Source organism: Haliaeetus albicilla, chromosome 18 (assembly GCF_947461875.1).
Source record: "Haliaeetus albicilla chromosome 18, bHalAlb1.1, whole genome shotgun sequence".
Lineage (NCBI taxonomy): Eukaryota > Metazoa > Chordata > Aves > Accipitriformes > Accipitridae > Haliaeetus > Haliaeetus albicilla.
Window position 1 is genome coordinate 23,054,807 of NC_091500.1, and position 17,767 is coordinate 23,072,573.

Genomic DNA, 17,767 nt, shown 5'->3' on the forward strand with positions numbered 1-17,767 from the left:
ATAACTTACAGAGGGTATTACAAGTAGTGGCACAACACAGATCTATTAGTGCATAGACAAAATAGTGCTTAAAAACTGTGTTCTCATGTTTTAAATATTCATCTAATATGTAAATATCAGAAGTTATGACGTCTTATTTCTAGAAGCCCCTAGATTTGTTTTAATATTTGACCCTGTTCTCAGATTTTGTGGACGCATCTCATTCCTGCAAATAGCTATACCTGCAATTCATATAGATGCCTATATTCTATTACAGTAATGTTATAGAGACTGCCAGAGACTGTCATGTCTTGTGTTCTAGGCATTTGGTGTATCTATAGCAAGAGTCTATACCTGCTTTAATGTGGTCAGTTTAAGATCTGAGTCAACTAAAACTTGCAAATACAGTAACCTGTATGTGTAGTTAATACTCATATGGACTTTTTCTCACAAAGCAAAAGGAAAACCCCTATCTCTTCTCCCATTGTTTCCTTCCTCTTTCCACAGGTGTCAGGCTTTGATCTTGTATTTGCCTGGGGTGCAGATAACTGATTTTTCCACATACAGACTAGCCTCTGGTTATAGGATGTATGCACTGCATATTGCATCTTATTTGGTATCTATACGCTTACCTCACAGGTAGAAGATGACTTCATTGTCTGTGGCTTTTCAGCATTCTAGAGACAACAATGACCATAAAATCTTCCTAAAACTAAAACAATGCTTATTTAGAGAACAGAAACAAGGCATTGATTGAACAGAATTTTAAGATAAGCCATACTTCTGTGGGCGCTCCTGTAGGTATTCTCCAGCCAGGTCTCTGGGAGCCACATTATATACATCTCCATGGCTTATTTTTCTTTTGCTCAATTCCCGCTTTTCAGGAAACAGTTTGCTGGGCTCCTTGCACTGGCTTTGTCCTATTGTATGCCTTGAAATTTTGTTGGCAAAAGTTTTATCTCAGCTACTATTTCTTGCTGCTTCTCTTTTGTCTTAGGAAAAAATCAGTTTATTAAATCAGTAACTAACTAAGGAGTTGTAACATCAAATGAAGCCATTCCATATATTTTGGAAGTGCTGCACCTAATTTTAAATACATGGATAGTGCCAGTTGTTGGACCTGCTTACATAAGTATGTCTTGAATCTGCAGGTGTTTACACAAGTAGAATAGAGATAATACTTCTTTTCACCTAGATTTTAGAAGCAGTGAACTTTGTATCAGATGGGTAACATGGAATAGCCAGCATCAAACATGAAGTCTGCAGGCAGGTATTGAATAGGGTCTGCTGAGATCTGGAGAGAGAGACAGTGTATTATATTGCCTTAAAAGTGTGATTTTTATAGTCTTGAAACAACTTGTGAACTAGACACAGACTTGCCAAGTAACTTTGACGGTGGGCAATAAAATTCTTGGTCAGCAAAATGAAGTCGTGATTTTGCTTTTAGCCAGCAGCCCGTGGTTAAAGCATTCACAGAAGTATGTTGGATTACCAGGCTTAATCCCTTGCCTTGCTTGAGAGGATTTGTACCTATGCTTCCAACCCTCAAGAGATTTCTCTGGCTGCCACAAAATAAGAAGAGAGAGATGCACAGTGCTTAATTTCTCCTCCTGGTGCCATTCCACTTTGTATAATCAATTAAGCATTCACTGAGGCAGGGACCAGAACACAGCTGACCCATCATTTAAATACTGCCCTAATTATCTGACTAGAGAGTCTCCCCCTGCCCTTTTTTTCCCCTCATCTGTCTCATGCTGTCTGATCTGGAAGACAGCAATGTTTGCAGGAAGAAATAAAAAAGTGCTACAGAATAGCCTTATCCACATGGCTAGGGGGTATCTGGGTAGAGTGATAGCTTTGTTTTTTTTCCTGGGCCTATATATCAAGTGGCATTGCAGTTTCTTTGCATGAAGTCATGGTAACATGAAAGACATCATGTGTCTCTCTCACCTTTTTCATATGTCCAATCCCACTGAACTCTTAAAGCTAACTGGATTGTTAAGTGCTGTGCTAACAGCACCAACAGAAAATGGTTTTGTGAGAACTGTTTTGATATGCATATTTGTTGAATCAAATATTCATAACACTGGTAGTATTCATAACATTGATAATACTGAACTCACCTTCTTACCTTGCAGTAAGTTGTTTTAGAATTTTTATTTTGCAATTAACATCCACCTGACACCAGTACTAATTTTCCTTCTCACTCAGAACTATTACAAATGCTAGATAATAATTCTAAATAAGACTTGATCAAAATTAATAACACGACTTAATGCTTAGCCACCTGAGGAGTTGCATGGAAGTTGAGGCATAAAGATCCAGATTAAAAAAACCAAACCTTAGATGCTTGAAATGAAATCTAAGCAAAATTTAAATCCCAGTCTGCAGTTGAGATCCTGAAAATCCCTATTAACCTATCACTTCAGTATCAGCTATGCTTTATGTATAGCTTGACTGTATTTAAGAGAAAGAGCTGTTGAATTCAGTGAGTGGTTTTGTATGTACATTGTGGTGTTCAGTGTGAAAATATAACTGCAGAAGAAAAGATAGCTTCTTGCTCAGCATATCTGCTCTTTGCCCAAATTCAGTCTTTATCCTTCAGAAGAGACAGTAAGAATATACTAGAATTATGCTGGTTTTATCCCTAAAAAGGAAACACGAGGGTGCTGCATATTGGATGCTGTTACGACTTCTGCATTCAGCATAAGTTACGCAACAAAAGTCAGGATATGTACACGTGTGCAGCTCTGCTCTCTGAAGTCGTTGCACTGAACTGCCTACAGTGGTTAAAGCATTCATAGGGTATGGGCAGGCTCCACTTAAGAATTTAATTTGAGGATAGCATGGTTGCTAGCAAATGAAAACTTTTCCAGGAGTTTCTGTATTAGTAATGGTACATATGAGTCATGAAGAACACGGAGTGACTTTGACATCACTGGGAGAGTTTGCAGGCTAGTAACTGGGAACGCTTTTCTCACTTGCAAACTAAAATCATTTTCATGATTTTGATGGCCTGGAACTAAATGTCATTTTCACAAAGATGCTTTCAGAAGAGAGCCACATCCTGAAAATGACTCAGCAAAGGTTGTATCATGCAGATGGCAGAAGCAATGACAAGTACTCCGGAGCTGAGGCTTCTCATTGTTGTTGCTGCTGTTATTGTGAAGCAGGAAATTTCGTACTCCTTTACCTAAGCAGATAATAAAGATGCACTTGTTATTGCGGGAAAAAGAAAAAAAAAGCTGTACTTAAGTGCTTGCCTAAAGATGTGTTTACCTTGGTCTCATCAATCAATATTTAAGTGGTTACTGAGTTGAAACTGGTGTCAGTAAAGTAGACAACTTTTCTGAAGCTTATGCAGAAAGAAAGCTTTAAAGTGAGGAAATGGGGCCTTTTTGACATATTTTATCTCAATATAAAACCCAGAAACTTTAACAGATTTTGGTATTATTGCTAAAGCATAATGGATAGAAATGTGGTCTTTGAGACTTCATGCTCAATGCATGCTTACAATAGAAATAAACTAATATAAAAGTATCAAAATTATTATTGACATATCTAGTATGTCAGATTGTATGTATAAAAGACATAGCTACTATTTCAAAAAGCCCGTGTTGCTAGCTTTTAAATTTGGAGAGAAATAATGTGCTAATCCTTGTTTCAAAGAGATGGCAAGTGAGAGTGACCAGAGCGGTAAGTGGCAGCATGCAGTTTTTATCAGAAGGTCTCTGAATAATTGATTGTGCCGCATACACATGCATAATGTAATTTGGATCTACTAAATGCAGTCCATAGAAAACCCTGTGGATTATAGTTGGGGGAAAAAATAGGAAAAGTGAAGATACGGCGCAATACTAAGTTTTAATTTCTTCTTAAAGAAAATTTCCATCTTAGAGTGAAGCATCCAGTAGCAGGAAGTCCATTCCATCAGTGTGCTCTTGGAGAGACATCTGAGCTCATTACAACTTCCAGTAAAAATCTGGCCGACTACTTTTCACATGGAAGATGATTCTGTCCTAGTTGGAAGTTGATTCATCTTGAAATAGGTCGGTTGTGAGCTCCTTCTGAGTTGGAGAAAATTATATCAGCCATGGTTTTCTGACTGTATTTCCTCTGGAAAGGAAAGCAGCTGTATCAGAACAGCAATGTGGGGTTCCTTGTTTATCAATTAATCCAGGTAAAATTTGTTCAGTTAACAAACATACGAGTGTTTGGTTTTGGGTTTTCCCCTTAATGTTGTATTACCCTTACAAACTTACCCTGGAAGCTAAAATTAAACATACGTAAATCGCAGTGTAGCTTGAAGTGGCAACTGGCAGAGATTTGAGCAGTAGGCTTGAGAGAGTGTTTTCAAAACTGTTTTAAAACAGATTACCATTTTGTTGTGTATAACCTTTCTTCTTTTTTATTGAAGATGGCTCGTGGAACACAGAACCTCAGAAGATAGTTAAACTGGGGGTTCTGCCTGTTAGAAGCCTGCTTGTGATGGAGGAGACCATTTGGGCTGCATGTGGTGGACAAATTTTTATAATCAGCACTGTGACACATTCCATAGAGGTAAACGCTTTTAAAAGCATCGCTCACATACTATGCTACAGCGTATAAGTGGTGAAATTTTAAACATTAAAATCTGTTTAATAAGCTTCATGATTCAGGAAGCTTTTAATGAAATATGGTTTCAGTTCTGTTAAATCCCACTCCCCGCAGTTTGAAATTCTGCCATGATGTTCTCTGCTGTTGCTGATGTCTCATTAGACCTAGGTTTGCTTCCACGTTCCCCCAGGTTTCCATAAAGTGCTTGGAACTTGTAGAGTATGAGGCAAGAGGTTTGCTTAAAAATGAGATCTGAGGAAAGGCAGCAAAGTGGGTTCCTATAGGAATTGCCTGTTAATTCCAGAAGAAGGTTTATTTAAGAGACTGCCTCTACATAGTTAGATGTTACTTGTACTTTGCAATGATTTCATAATGTATTTCTTCAGAGTTTTGCTTCTCAGTGGCCTACAAAAAATTGCTTTGCGTAAGGACATTTTCCAGTGAGTAATCATACAAAAGTCAGCTTTTCTGGAAGGAGAGAAGAGTATTAAGGATTCAAGCTCATATTTGTGACCACATTTTCCAGAAAGCATTAAGCCCTCATTTCTGTCAAAATTGCAGTCTTCACCAAAAGAATGTCTTAGTGGTCTAAAGTTTAGAGTTGATGAGACGTTTGGAATTAAGCCTCTCCTTCGACCTACAGTACAGTTACACTGAGTTGCATGATGTTTACAGCCATGAAGTTCTTTCAAACAGGAGTCGTGATGAGCTCACAGCCGCCTCCTTTGTGTGCTTTGTTGCTGCTTTTTTGTTTCATTGATGATCGTGTTTTCTCCCAACAATCGTCTATTTGGTACAATTGATTCTGTGAGTCATTGTCATGGGTTTGCAGGGAAATAGCTAACATCCTAATTTCTTCCGTCTTTATCTGTGCTTTCTGGATGATTTGTTTCATCCAAGTAGATGCTCAGATCATATATTTTCCTACTTTATTTTTCTTGTAGGCTTGTTTTGTTGATAGCTTGAATGGTATGATGAGGGAAAGATTTTGAAGAGTGATTTGGATAGGTGCTTGAAATGGACCTTTATTAACTTCACTGGGGGGGCAGGGTAGCCTCTGGGACACCTGGTTACTGTCCTACAGACTTCAGTGATGAATCTCGCTGATTCTCACCACGAAATACATAGCAATGGTAAGAGATCACAGCCAGATTGTTCCTGTGTGAGGTTGGTTACATACAGCCAGATCTCTGTAAATAATTTTGGCAATTCTGGCTTAATTCTATCACAAACCTCTTGCTAGATCAGGTGGTATGGCTGCAGTTTGGGCCATGCTGTGCTGTTTTGGCACAGGAGAACAAAACCAGAGTTAGATGGGCTTTGAGGATTAAAGAATGTATAAAGCTTACTCTATCAAAATACAGTATAGCATTAACGGATTGCAGTATTGAAAACAGAAGTTCAGAGATATAAAATAACAAATATTCTATCAATATCTCTCAGACATGGTAGTTTCATTTTTCAGCTGTTACTGCAAGTTTTCCTGTAAAAGCGTCACAGGAGGGTTTTTTTCATTTCCAGAGTGCTTTATAAACCAACCTATCCATTGTATTCAGAGCTCAGATTATTATAGATCCACTGACTTTTATAGCTATAATTAATATACAGGCAATGAATGCTGTAGCAAACAGCATATAAGAAATTATGCAACTAGAAATGGTGAGTATGGGTTGAATAATGTTTTCTCGACACAGATTATTTTATTCAACGACATGATGATTTTTTTGTATGACTGGCTGAGGGTCATCTTTTTTATTCCACACAAATTTCCATACCATAGCATGTCATCTTTCTCATAGAACTGTCAACAAATGATGATTTTCTGTTGCCTCTTTACTGGTCCTAAGGCATAAATTTCCATACCATAGCATGTCATCTTTCTCATAGCACTGTCAACAAATGATGATTTTCTGTTGCCTCTTTACTGGTCCTAAGACATACACAAGTACTGATCTTATTTTCATCATCTCACCAGAATAAACAGCTCACTAATGTTTCCATTATTGCTACCTGCTCAGTTACCTGACTTGTTTTGATAACTTCCTGGGCTTATATTTCCAGAAGTGATCTGCTATGAAGTGCATACCATGTTCATTGGCAGTACCGTTTCAATATTATGTTATACATGTGGCAATTTAGACTCTGTCTACTGGGAATATTTTAACAACATCAGCACCTGAATACATCTGAGGTACCTCTTTCTTACTGTGCAGAGCAGAAGCTTTGCTGTATGAAGGGAAACAGCAGCAAGCAAATGTTTGTTCTCCCTCTGTGCCCTCTCTTGTTGAGAGTTAGCAGTAATGATTTGACTCAAGATTTTTTGCATAATATCCATCTTTGCTCTATCAACAGGAATCCAGGTGTTTCACAGGGCTCAACTGTTTTTCTTCCCTCTTTGCTGAACTCCTTTATAGTGCCGTATAGTTCAAATTACAGCTGCTTGTTTGTTCATTGCTTTCTACTATCATGCATACATATTATATGCTCTGTGTCATATACGTTATCTATAAAGGCACCTGACTAGTTTTTAAGGCCATATTTGTGCAAGCCCATGAGCACATTCAAGACCATTTTGTAAACTTCGTCCATGTGAGGCGCTCCTTGCTTCATAGGTATCTCATATTTAACTGTCTGTGCATTTGCTAAGTGCAGAGTACGTTATCCTTGAAAACAATCTTATTTCATGCCTTCTTGCTTTTCTAAGATTCTTATTTAAGCTTTTTTTTTAATAACTATTAGTAAATGAGCAGGTTTGGCATGCTATGTATTGGGTTTGGATGTTATTCACTTTTCCTGCTTTTTTTCCCCTCTGATATGGATAAGGCTCTCAATTCACTTGTTTTAATGATATGTTACTGTAATAGAAAGTTTTAGGAAATGTCTTTTATTGGCACAGTGCCCCAAACTGGCACAATGCCTTAAGCTCCTTGGCAAGGGACATGTGAGAAACGCATTGCTGTTATGTATTAATTACATACTCTAATACTCTTTCTGTGAAGAAGAAATTTGTCTTTAGTCTTGACCCTAGATCTGACAGTTGCATTACTGTTGGGTATAGACCTTGATCCCATAGTGGTCTCTGTGCCTGTAGACCCTTACGCTCTGCAAAGGCAGTATGTGTTTTTTTAAAACCAACAAAAAATGCCAGAGTATTTAACAGTATAAAGTCACCAATTGAATGACAATCCATCCTGGTTTGTTTTGTCTTGTTTTTAAAACTTGGCTAACTATACAGGAGTTACTCTGACATGCTCAGCTGAATAAACAAAACAAATGAAAATCCCTATACATGAGTGTATGTTGTCTGAGTACTGTAACTTCTTTAACATAGTAGAAGTCATTTGTTCTACCTTGTGGACAATGATACCCATTATGCATCTCTCGTGAAGCTTGAGAAATCGTGGTTCAGTTCTTGGTGCAGCTGTTTGGTGCAAGCGGGCACCCCCATGAAAGAAAGACTCCAGCTATGCCCCGCGCTGCTGAAACAATAGTGAGTTATGTCGGGCTGCGCTGCTGGGCAGGCGGGCTGCTGCATCCAGAATGTCTTCTGCAGCTCTTGTGTTGCTATAGAGCTTGAACGAGAGAGCCTGAGGGGAAAAAAGCTGGGCTCTGAATGGAGAGGAATGTAGGTATGAAAAATAAAAGAGGAAAGTAAAATGCAGTTAATTTTTTTTTTTTATATAACAAAGGGAATAGGACATTTTGGTCCCTTTGTATCTGTATTTCTTGTTATGAGAAGAAAAAAATAATTGAAGCAAAAGACCAGCTATTGGGTTTCAGATAGACATGTAATGGAAACAGATGTCAAAGCTATTCTCTATACAAAAGTTTATGCATTTGTAAAAGAACATACAGGTTTGGGCTATGTTCCTGCTTTGTGTTAGAAGACCCTTTGAATGAGAAGAATAGTTCTTTTTACGTGCTTCTTGTGGCGTTGACGGTGTTACAGTTTTACTTTAAATGTCTACGTGTTTCAGCAGACAGCTGTACGAATGGCAGCAGGACAGACTAAGTGGGAGTATACTGAGTTGGCTGGTAAAAATGGAATGTGACAAAAATGCATGCGCAAGTTGTTTACACTGGCACCAACAGAATTGTCAGCTGTGCTTAGACCGCTCCAGAGAAAATTCATTTCTTAACAATCTGCTTCATTTTTCTTCTAATTTCAAACAGTGCAAGTTGCTGGTCAAGTTCTCTTCAGCAGCCTTGGATCTAGTTTTCAAAAGTCAGTTGGTCATCAGTGTAGGGGTGCATGAGTCTGTATACAGGAGTTACTATTTGAAAATCCTTTTTGCAATGAAACATGCATGATGAGAATATCAGGAAATTTAGTCATAAGAGCTGTTTCAGGCTTTGAAAGATGTTCATGGATGAATTCTTCTATTGAATAAATTGTATGATTTTTCAAATTGTGTATATAATTTCATAAAGAATGAATGGAGGTTACTTGAGGAAAACAGTGAATATAAATGTGCCTACCAGAGGTGCTTACCTTGCATTCTGCAGTGGTGTTATTTGAAGAGTCAAAAGGTAATGCAGTAACACTCAAAAACTGAACCACTGCCTAATAGCTGAAGAGAAACTTCTGTTCATTTACTAAAAACTGAACATTTGAAGAATAGTGTTAACAAATGAAAAGGAAAAAAAAATCATTCTTCTTATTTTTAAACAGCGAGTTTCTCAGTGGAAAGTAGTAATTTATGCAGTAATAACGTACGAAAAGAAAATCAAATGCCTACTAAGTATAATATCAAAAGTTACACTTTGTGAAAGCTTAAACTTCCATTTTTCATCTCTGATCTTAGCCTGTTTGTTGAATTTAGATGGAGAGTTTGAACAATGTATCTATAACCCTAATATGTTCAAAACATAACTGTCTTAGGCTAAGAGCTTATCCTGAGAAACATGTAATTTAGATTTTGATGCAAAATGACCAAAATGTAACTCTTAATTGTAATGCATGGAAAATTTAACTGTACTTTTACAAGGAGGAAGGGGGTACTTCTGCATTTTGTATGCAAATATAATTAAGAGTATATAATATGTAGTGTGAATATTAGATCAGATATTTACTTCCATATTTCTCAGAGACCTTTGTATCCAAGGGACAGTTTGTCATTTATTTAGCCGAGGAAGTTTTATGTTTATCAGAATAGCTCTCTGTATTTGATAATAGTTGGCATAACATTAAAAGGCTGTGTTTAACTTCAGAGACAGTTTACTTACAATACAAAACTGGAAAAAAAAAAACCTACTTCTTGTTAATGATTAAAGAACTTTACTACAGCTTTATCTTGCACGTTAACAGGGGCATGTAGAGAGGTTTCAGCCTTTCTGGAGCCATGCAGAAGTTGTAACTCTGGAGGCACTAGATCAAGGAAAAAGGTCTGTTGTCAAAGTCTTGTATTACTCATCTTCAGAAGGAGGATTTTGGCCTTTCTAATGAGAAGCATCAATATTTTGAAGGACAGGAAAGCAAAATAGCTAATACTTTTGAAATTCAAAAGTGTCTAAGAGTTGAAAAGCAAGCGACCGTATTAAGACTCACGTTGTTACGTACATGGTTGAGCAAATAATTTATGTTCATAAACACTCTACTTTCTAAAGATTATTTTTTCCTTGATTCTATTATCCTTGTTCTGAAAAGATGCCCTAACAGAACACAAGAAAAATATTTTTTATTGTTTAAAGGGAAGTCCTGCTGTAGATAAAAGTAACTGTTCTGGTTTCAGCTGGGATAGAGTTAATTTATTCTAGTATCTGGTAGAGTGTGTTTTGGATTTAGTGTGAGAATAAAATTGATAACACACTGATGTTTTAGTTGTTGCTAAGTAGCGCTTATCCTAAGTCAAGGATTTTTCAGTTTCCCATGCTCTGCCAGCGAGGAGGGGCATAAGAAGCTGGGAAGGAGCAGAGCCAGAACAGCTGACCCGAACTAGCCAAAGGGATATTCCATACCATAGGATGTCATGCTTAGTATATGAACTAGGGGGAGTTGGCCAGGAGGAGTGGATCGCTGCTTGGGCATTGGTCAGCAGGTGGTGAGCAGTTGCATGTGCATCACTTGTTTTTTTTTTCTTGGGTTTTATTTCTCTTTCTTTTTGTTATATTCCTTTTTGTTACAGTTGTTATTATTATTAATTATTATTATAATTATTATCATTATTATTATTTTAGTTATTAAACTGTTCTTACCTCAACCCTCAAGTCTTACTTTTTTTTCCAATTCTCCCCGTCCTACTGGGAGCAAGGAGGAGTGAGAGAGCGGCTGCATCGTAATTAGTTGCTGGCTGGGGTTAAACCATGACAGTAGCATATTAGGAAAAAAATCTGCCCATTCCCAGGAATCTCATCTGTGGTAGTTTTCCCAAAGGAGTATCAATAAAGAAATACAAAATCCTTTTAAGCCTGAGCTGTTGCAGGCTTGCCAGCCCTACCATGTGATATTTTCAATAAATACAGTATCTAAGTTACTGTGAAGTTACTCTGTCATTAGGTAGAACTTTGGCTCAAGAGCTAGAATCCTTCCATACTAAAGAGGATGTATTTTCAAAAAAAAGTAACAGGAAAATTAATACATCATATGCAGCAGTCAGAACATGTCCTGAGCAAAGCAGAGGAAGCTAGCTTTGTCCTTGATGCAGAGGACAAAGATACAGTGCCTACACTGAAGAGCTGGTAACAAAGGTTGAATGATTTTCAGTTGCATCTCCCCACAGAGTCCTTGTTTTTCTTACAGAGCCATTTTGAAGCCCATCAAGAGGAAGGGATGGTAATCTCTCACATGGCTGTTGCTGGAGTGGGAATCTGGATTGCCTTCACATCTGGATCTACACTTCGCCTCTTCCATACTGAGACACTGAAACACCTCCAGGATATTAACATTGCCACACCTGTTCACAATATGCTGCCAGGTAGCTGAATCACATCATATGATAACATTTTTGTTTTGGCTTTATCACCATCGTTCTCCAGAGTGTCGTAGATTAGGCCAGAATCAGAAGATCCATCTCGGACTTTGAGTCTGGTAACTGTCTCGTGACTATTTGCTTTAGTAAATCACAGTCTGTCGCCTGCACAGAAGAATGTGTGCAGTGAGCTGGTTGAGTAACAGCTCTCCTCCTTGGAGGTTATAAAGGTTATTATATAGATAAGCAGGTGAATTCTTCTGTTTAGTCTTTTTTTTTTTGTGTGTGTGTGTGGCTGTGAAGCAGTAGGGCAATGCAGTCTGACATGAAAATGTGTTTGCTTTGCAGAGCATTTCTTCTGGAACTTAGTGTCAAAGTACATGATGGAGTCAATTTGCCTAGGATCTGGACCAGAAAGCCACGTGCTTAATTTTAATTACATCAGTAGTCCCAGTGCACTCAGCTTAACCACTCACACACTGCCATTTTGGAGTGTGTTCAGTGTTTTGCTAATTGAGCTTTAATTTGTTGAATTAAAAGGTTAGTCTTACAAGTAAAGATAGAAGCTGTGGTCGTTAGGATAAAGTTTAACAGATCTTTAAGTGCCTTAAGGCACAAGGTGTTCAATCACCCCCAAATCATCAGTGTCACAGACAGTTGCACTGGCCTGTGTCAGTTTTGCAAGTGAGCGGCTGGGACCTCAGCATCAGCCAGCACATCGGGTGGGAGCTGTGGCAGTGCCGGGAGATGAGACAGACAGACAGAAAAGCAAGACTGGCATGGATGAGCATGAGGTGTCCGTGAGGGGACAACTGTTCTTCTTGTCTCTTCTTGTTTATAGACTGCAGTAGACCGAGCTTCTGTGGTTTTTATGGGCAATGTGTGCACCAGCTTTATTGCTTTGTTTCTAGCAGAAGCCAGTTCTTCCCACACTGAGATTATATTCTTAAAAGAGTTTGGTATAAATCTTGCATGAAAAATGTTTCGCTGCTTCAGTCTCTGTCTTCTTACCACATTTTCTTTCAGATGACATTAGCTTTGCAATAAAGTTCTATTTTAAATTGTGTCCATTTATATCATGTTCTAGGCAGGGTGGTTTTTACACGTGGTGTTGACTGTAGCACCAACACCGAACTGCAGCAAATAGCCTGCCTTTAAATAGGTCATTTGATTGAATTCATCACAGTTATGCAAAGAAATCAAGATCAGTTGTAAAAAGAAGATTAACTTTTCATATGTTCTGCTGTTTATAGCGGGGGGGGGAAAGGGAAGTAGGGCCTCCCTTATACATGTTTTCTGCATATAAACATCTTTAAAAAATTTGGCTTTAGTGTTCATTGCCATGGTAATAAAACTACTGATGTAACATACTGTTTTTTTAAAAAAATATTTGTAGCTAATTCTATCTCCCTGGTGTTATTCTTACCCATTTTAGTTCCTTTTTTTTTTTTCCCCTCACTGTCTTCACAGAAAGTATGCCAATGAATGGAAATGGAAATTTATTTCAGGAGTAGAACATTATTACAGCAAATGTTCCAAGGGAGAATCCATTCTAAAAATGAAATGAATTTCAATTATTTAGCAGCAGCTCTTGGGCCTGTTTATATGATCCCAATAATGCTGCAACAACAAAGGCAAAAAGACAGAGGAGTAGGAGGTTTACATAATAAAGCAGCAGCAAGGACTTTTTGGAACTAAAAGCAGTCAAAGAATAAATCAAGCTCTGTGTAGTATATACTGAGACTAAAAAAGAAAAAAAAAGTGAAACAGAAAAGGAGTGAAATAGCTGCGTATTTACAAAATATGTATTTGCCTTTACTGTGAATTTTTTTAGGACTTTTAAAGGAAACAGCTCTGTTAGTTTTCTGAAATCCAGCAGGAGTTCCTTAATATGCAAAAATAACAGGAAAGTAAAAACTCAACTGGTATTGAAATGAGAGAGAAGAAATTGGTGTAAAAATATTGCTGAGTCTTAAGAAGAGAGATTAAAAAGGCAAGGTCTTGATAGAACTTTGAAGAAGCTGGACTTCTTTTGCTAAGATTTTAGTAGGAACAACAATATGTAATATTGACCTGATGGGCTGCCTGGCGTTGTCATCTGTGTCTTCATTAGAGCAATGTAAACGAGAGGAATGTCGCTCCATGAAGTTAATGGAATTATTTTGTTGTTATACAGTAGAAGTAAAAGCAAAATTTACTGTCGCTGTCAGGAATGGTTACCGTGAGTTACAGTCCTGTATTTAAAGGACAGCTGTAGTAACTAGTTAAGATAGAGGAGTAGGAGGTTCTCATAACCTTAGTAACCAGTTCTCATAGCATAGATTTTCCCAATTTTGCTCTTAGGAGAAGATGGCCTTAAATATCACTGCCTGCTCCCCTTGTTGTAAAGAGTGTGCGTCCTTTGCTTTGAGGAAGACAACCCTGCAGCACAGTGGGCAGGACAGAATCACAGAGGAATGAAGTGTAAGGGAAATGGCACAGGAGGTGATTGTCCTTACGATTCGGCGAAGTTCAGTAGTGTAAAAAAGCAGACTATGTCTGGCAGAATCTTTTATCTGCTGGATGTAACTTTTTTAATCTGTAGCAGTCCACTTGTGGAGAATGCAGCTGGGAGGGCTCTTGCTTTCTGGAGTTACGGGAGGTTTGTCTGTAGGAATGCAGGACTGGAAATGAAACCAGGGTCACGGAGGCAACCATGGGGATAGACTTTTAGTCCAGAGTGGTCCGTGGTACCTTTACTTCAGATATCATCAGAAATAATTCCTAATAATGTGTAACAAGCTTGTGTTCTACAACAGAACACCAAAAAAGCACAAATGCCATATGAGAAAAGGAGAGTGGTTGAGAGGAAGAGCATCATCATTGTTACAGGTCCAGGTAACCACTTATTTCACTATCTGGTAAACCACAGTACAGCTGGATTGCTTTTAAGTGGCCCAAGCACAGCTCTGTTAGCTGAACAGAGGGCATACTGAGTAGCAGGGGGAAAAAAAAAAAAAAATCTATTAACATTTGAAGACAAATAGACACACTTCACTAATGCAATGTACTTCATTTGTAGAACAAGTTTATGCTTAGCATTTGTGATCTGTAGTTGAAATCTCAACAAAGGCAGCTTTTCACCAGCCTTTATCGTAGCTTGCACCAAAAAAAAAATAATAAAAAAATCATATTGTACATGAATAGACAGTCCACTTGTTTTTTCGTAGTCACATTCAATATTTCATTATTCAAGAACATCCTTAAACATTTTTTTCCTTTCAGCTCTAAAAGAGTTTGTCCTTTTAAATAGATTACTGTGACCTTGATACATGCAATTTCATTGCTCATATGGACGGTGACAGGTTACCTGTTTAACAAAGAGGTGATTTCTGCATAACTTGCTGTATTCTGTTTAAATCCATATATCCTCTAGTGACATGTGTGTTTCCTGGAAACAGATCAGAAAAGCAAAGGAAAAAAAACAAAAAGTACCATTTCCTCTCTGTGGAAAACAAACTATACCTTGAGGCTTACAGCCTTCTTTTGTCCTCACCCCACCAGGTACCAGACCATAAAATGATATTACTGCTGGGAAACGATAAAAAGATTGGGAAAAACTTTAGGTCAGCCCAATAGATCTGTACAGTGGGTTTGGGGTTTTTTTATATAGTAAGAGCAGCATGGTCATGTAAGAGGATATGCGCCAGTATGCCCTTGCATTTACCCAGGGTTGACTTTGGAAGATCTGTGTGGGACCACATGAGGGTTTACCTCGGTCTGGTGGTTGTTGTAGTTGAGACCTGAAAAAGGTGAACATAGAGCAGAACATAGGCAATAAAACCATCTGTCCATGTATAAGCTTAATTGTTGGCTTCGGTTCTTCATAAAGTCAAGATCTTGGTCAGATTGTTTTACAGGTTTTAACAGTTCTGTCTGCATTGGGACAGTGTGATCTAAAAGTTGTCATTTAAAGATAAAAGTATTTGATTAGTTTTGGCATTTATGTTTATCATTTTCCCTTCTTAACTTGATAATTTCTGTGCTTACTGTGTAACGCATTCTGGAGAATTGGTTTTACTTTTTTTTTTCTCTGAATTTGAAATATATCAAAATAAAAAGTCACAAAATAACAAAGAAAAATATGATTTCAAACCTTGGCTAGCAGATAACAAATTAATATTTTACATTAGTATGTTAATAGGGTTTTTTAATCTATATATAATTTTTGTAGTTGTTATATGCTATTTCAAGGTATATTTTCAGAGGCAGATGTTTCCTGCTTTTCCAAGATTTCAAAGCAAGTGGTTTTCCTTTTGACCTCACTATAGATGGTTCATGCTTAAGGTTGTGCTTGGTGTTTAAGATTCTAAGCTGCAGGCTGATAATTTGCTCTTTTCACCTATGGAAACAGTAATGCATGGTACCAGTTCTCCCTGGTAAAAATTACTGGTTAGAAGTTGCTTCAGGGTTGGAGTATGAAATACATATTATTTTACATTTTAAAAGTTTAAAAAAGTATTAAGCATCTATTGTTTAAAAATGTGAGTATCCTGCTTCTGCAAGGGGTTTGAGAGGCAAAAGTACAATTGGAGTTTTTGATAATTTTAAAAGTTTAAAAATTGTACTTGAGGATTTCTGTGTGTAGTTTGTAAAACAAGTTTTAAGTGAAATGGAGTGAGGTTAAGCTCACCTGCAGTTACCTTGCCCTTGCTGTGGCACTGGTTGTGGGAGAGGACTCACGTCATACATAACTTGAGCGAGCCTGAGCAATAAATCACAGAATTCAAATACTGATTTTTGAAAACTCCAATACACAGAGGTGTTTGGGCATCAGCATTTGAACTTCTTTTGTGCTGAAGGAGTGCCTTTGTGTGCTTTGTTCTGGAAACTAAATCCAATTAATATATCAAAAAACCCTAAAAAAACAAACTAAACCAAAAAAACCCTACACCAAAAAACCCCACCAAAACCAAACCAACCAAAGAAAAAAAAAAAAATCAAAAAAGCAAACTCCAAGCTTCAAAAGGCTTGCAATTTATCTATAGGCATAGACTGTCTGTGCTTATCTAGCTGACGAGGGATGATGCAGTCCTACCAGCGTAAACAGCTGCAGTTTATGGAAAACAACATAGGTATCTCTGAAGGTCTGCGTGAGTAGATGGAGCCTCATCAACTTACTCAAGCTTGTTACACCTGCTGAGGGTGACCTAATCATCGTGCCTTTGGGGTATTCTAGAATGTGGTTTGGGGTAGGCAGAGCTGGGATTTCAGATACGTGTGCCTTTTACAACACGCCATCGCTGAGTTAATACTCTGTTTTTGTAAAGTTCTGTGGGGAAAGACTTGAATTGTGGTCCGCCTCCTGCCTTCCAGTTGAGTGCTTTGGGCTACAGTCAAGCTGCTCCTGCCCTGCTTTCCTGCTGGGTCTGTGATTCATATATTCTTGGACGTAAATTGGCTCAGCTTCAAGGGACGAGATGGAAAATGCATTCATTTGTGATACACCATAATTAAGGTCCTTTTCCAAAGTGTGAACATGCGGGTTCATCCAAGTTCTATCAGATGTGGAATCCAAATTCCCTACTTAGTGATGAAGTGAGAGCTATGATGATGGGAATGACTGCTCTCTTGCATGTGAAGTTAGTCATAAACCCAAGAACATGTAGGTTTTGAACCTGGAGGATTCCAGCAGAGTTTAAATGCCTCTCCACATAAACTTGGGCCATGGCGAAAGGTTGGGCAGGCTGTGGTTTCCGTTTCTGAATCTTTTGAAGGCCTTTTTCAAAATCCATCTAAACTAAATCAAACGTATTTAGTAAGCGTTGCGAGCAAAAATGACTTTGTTTTCATTAGAAAAATAGCAATCCTATAAATAATAAGTTGCAGAAAAACATAGAATCATAGAATAATTTTGATTGGAAATTACTCTGGAGGTCATCTTGTCCATCCTTCTTGAAGCAGGCCTGATTAGGTGTGGTTGTTCAAGGACTTGTCCAGCCAAAGTTTTCATATCTTTGGATAGGATGGAGATTCCACAACCTGTCTGAGCAACCCGTTTTACAGTGTTTGACCACCCTTACGATGAAGAAGCTTTTCCCTACTTAAAATCCAAATTTCCCACGTTCCAAATTTGATCCATTGCATCTTATCCTACCAGTGTGCACATCTGAATAGAGTCTGACCCTGTCTTCTGTGCACCCTCCTGTCAGATAGGTGCAAACAGCACTTCTTTAACCTCTCTTTGTACACTGTGTGCTCCAGTCTCCTGGTCGTCTTGGTCGCCTTCCATTGGACTTGTTCCA

The 17,767-nt window shown here is 38.0% G+C and overlaps 1 protein-coding gene across 7 annotated transcripts in view; it reads left to right on the top strand.

Moving 5' to 3' along the window:
- ARHGEF10 (Rho guanine nucleotide exchange factor 10) overlaps window positions 1-17,767 on the top strand; it is a 120,740-nt gene that overhangs the window by 96,434 nt on the left and 6,539 nt on the right. For all 7 annotated transcript variants that reach the window (XM_069805928.1, XM_069805931.1, XM_069805933.1 and 4 more), the window contains 2 exons: window positions 4,397-4,539; window positions 11,315-11,489. In XM_069805928.1, coding sequence (XP_069662029.1) covers window positions 4,397-4,539; window positions 11,315-11,489 — 318 coding nt within the window. The remainder of the gene's footprint in view (window positions 1-4,396; window positions 4,540-11,314; window positions 11,490-17,767) is intronic.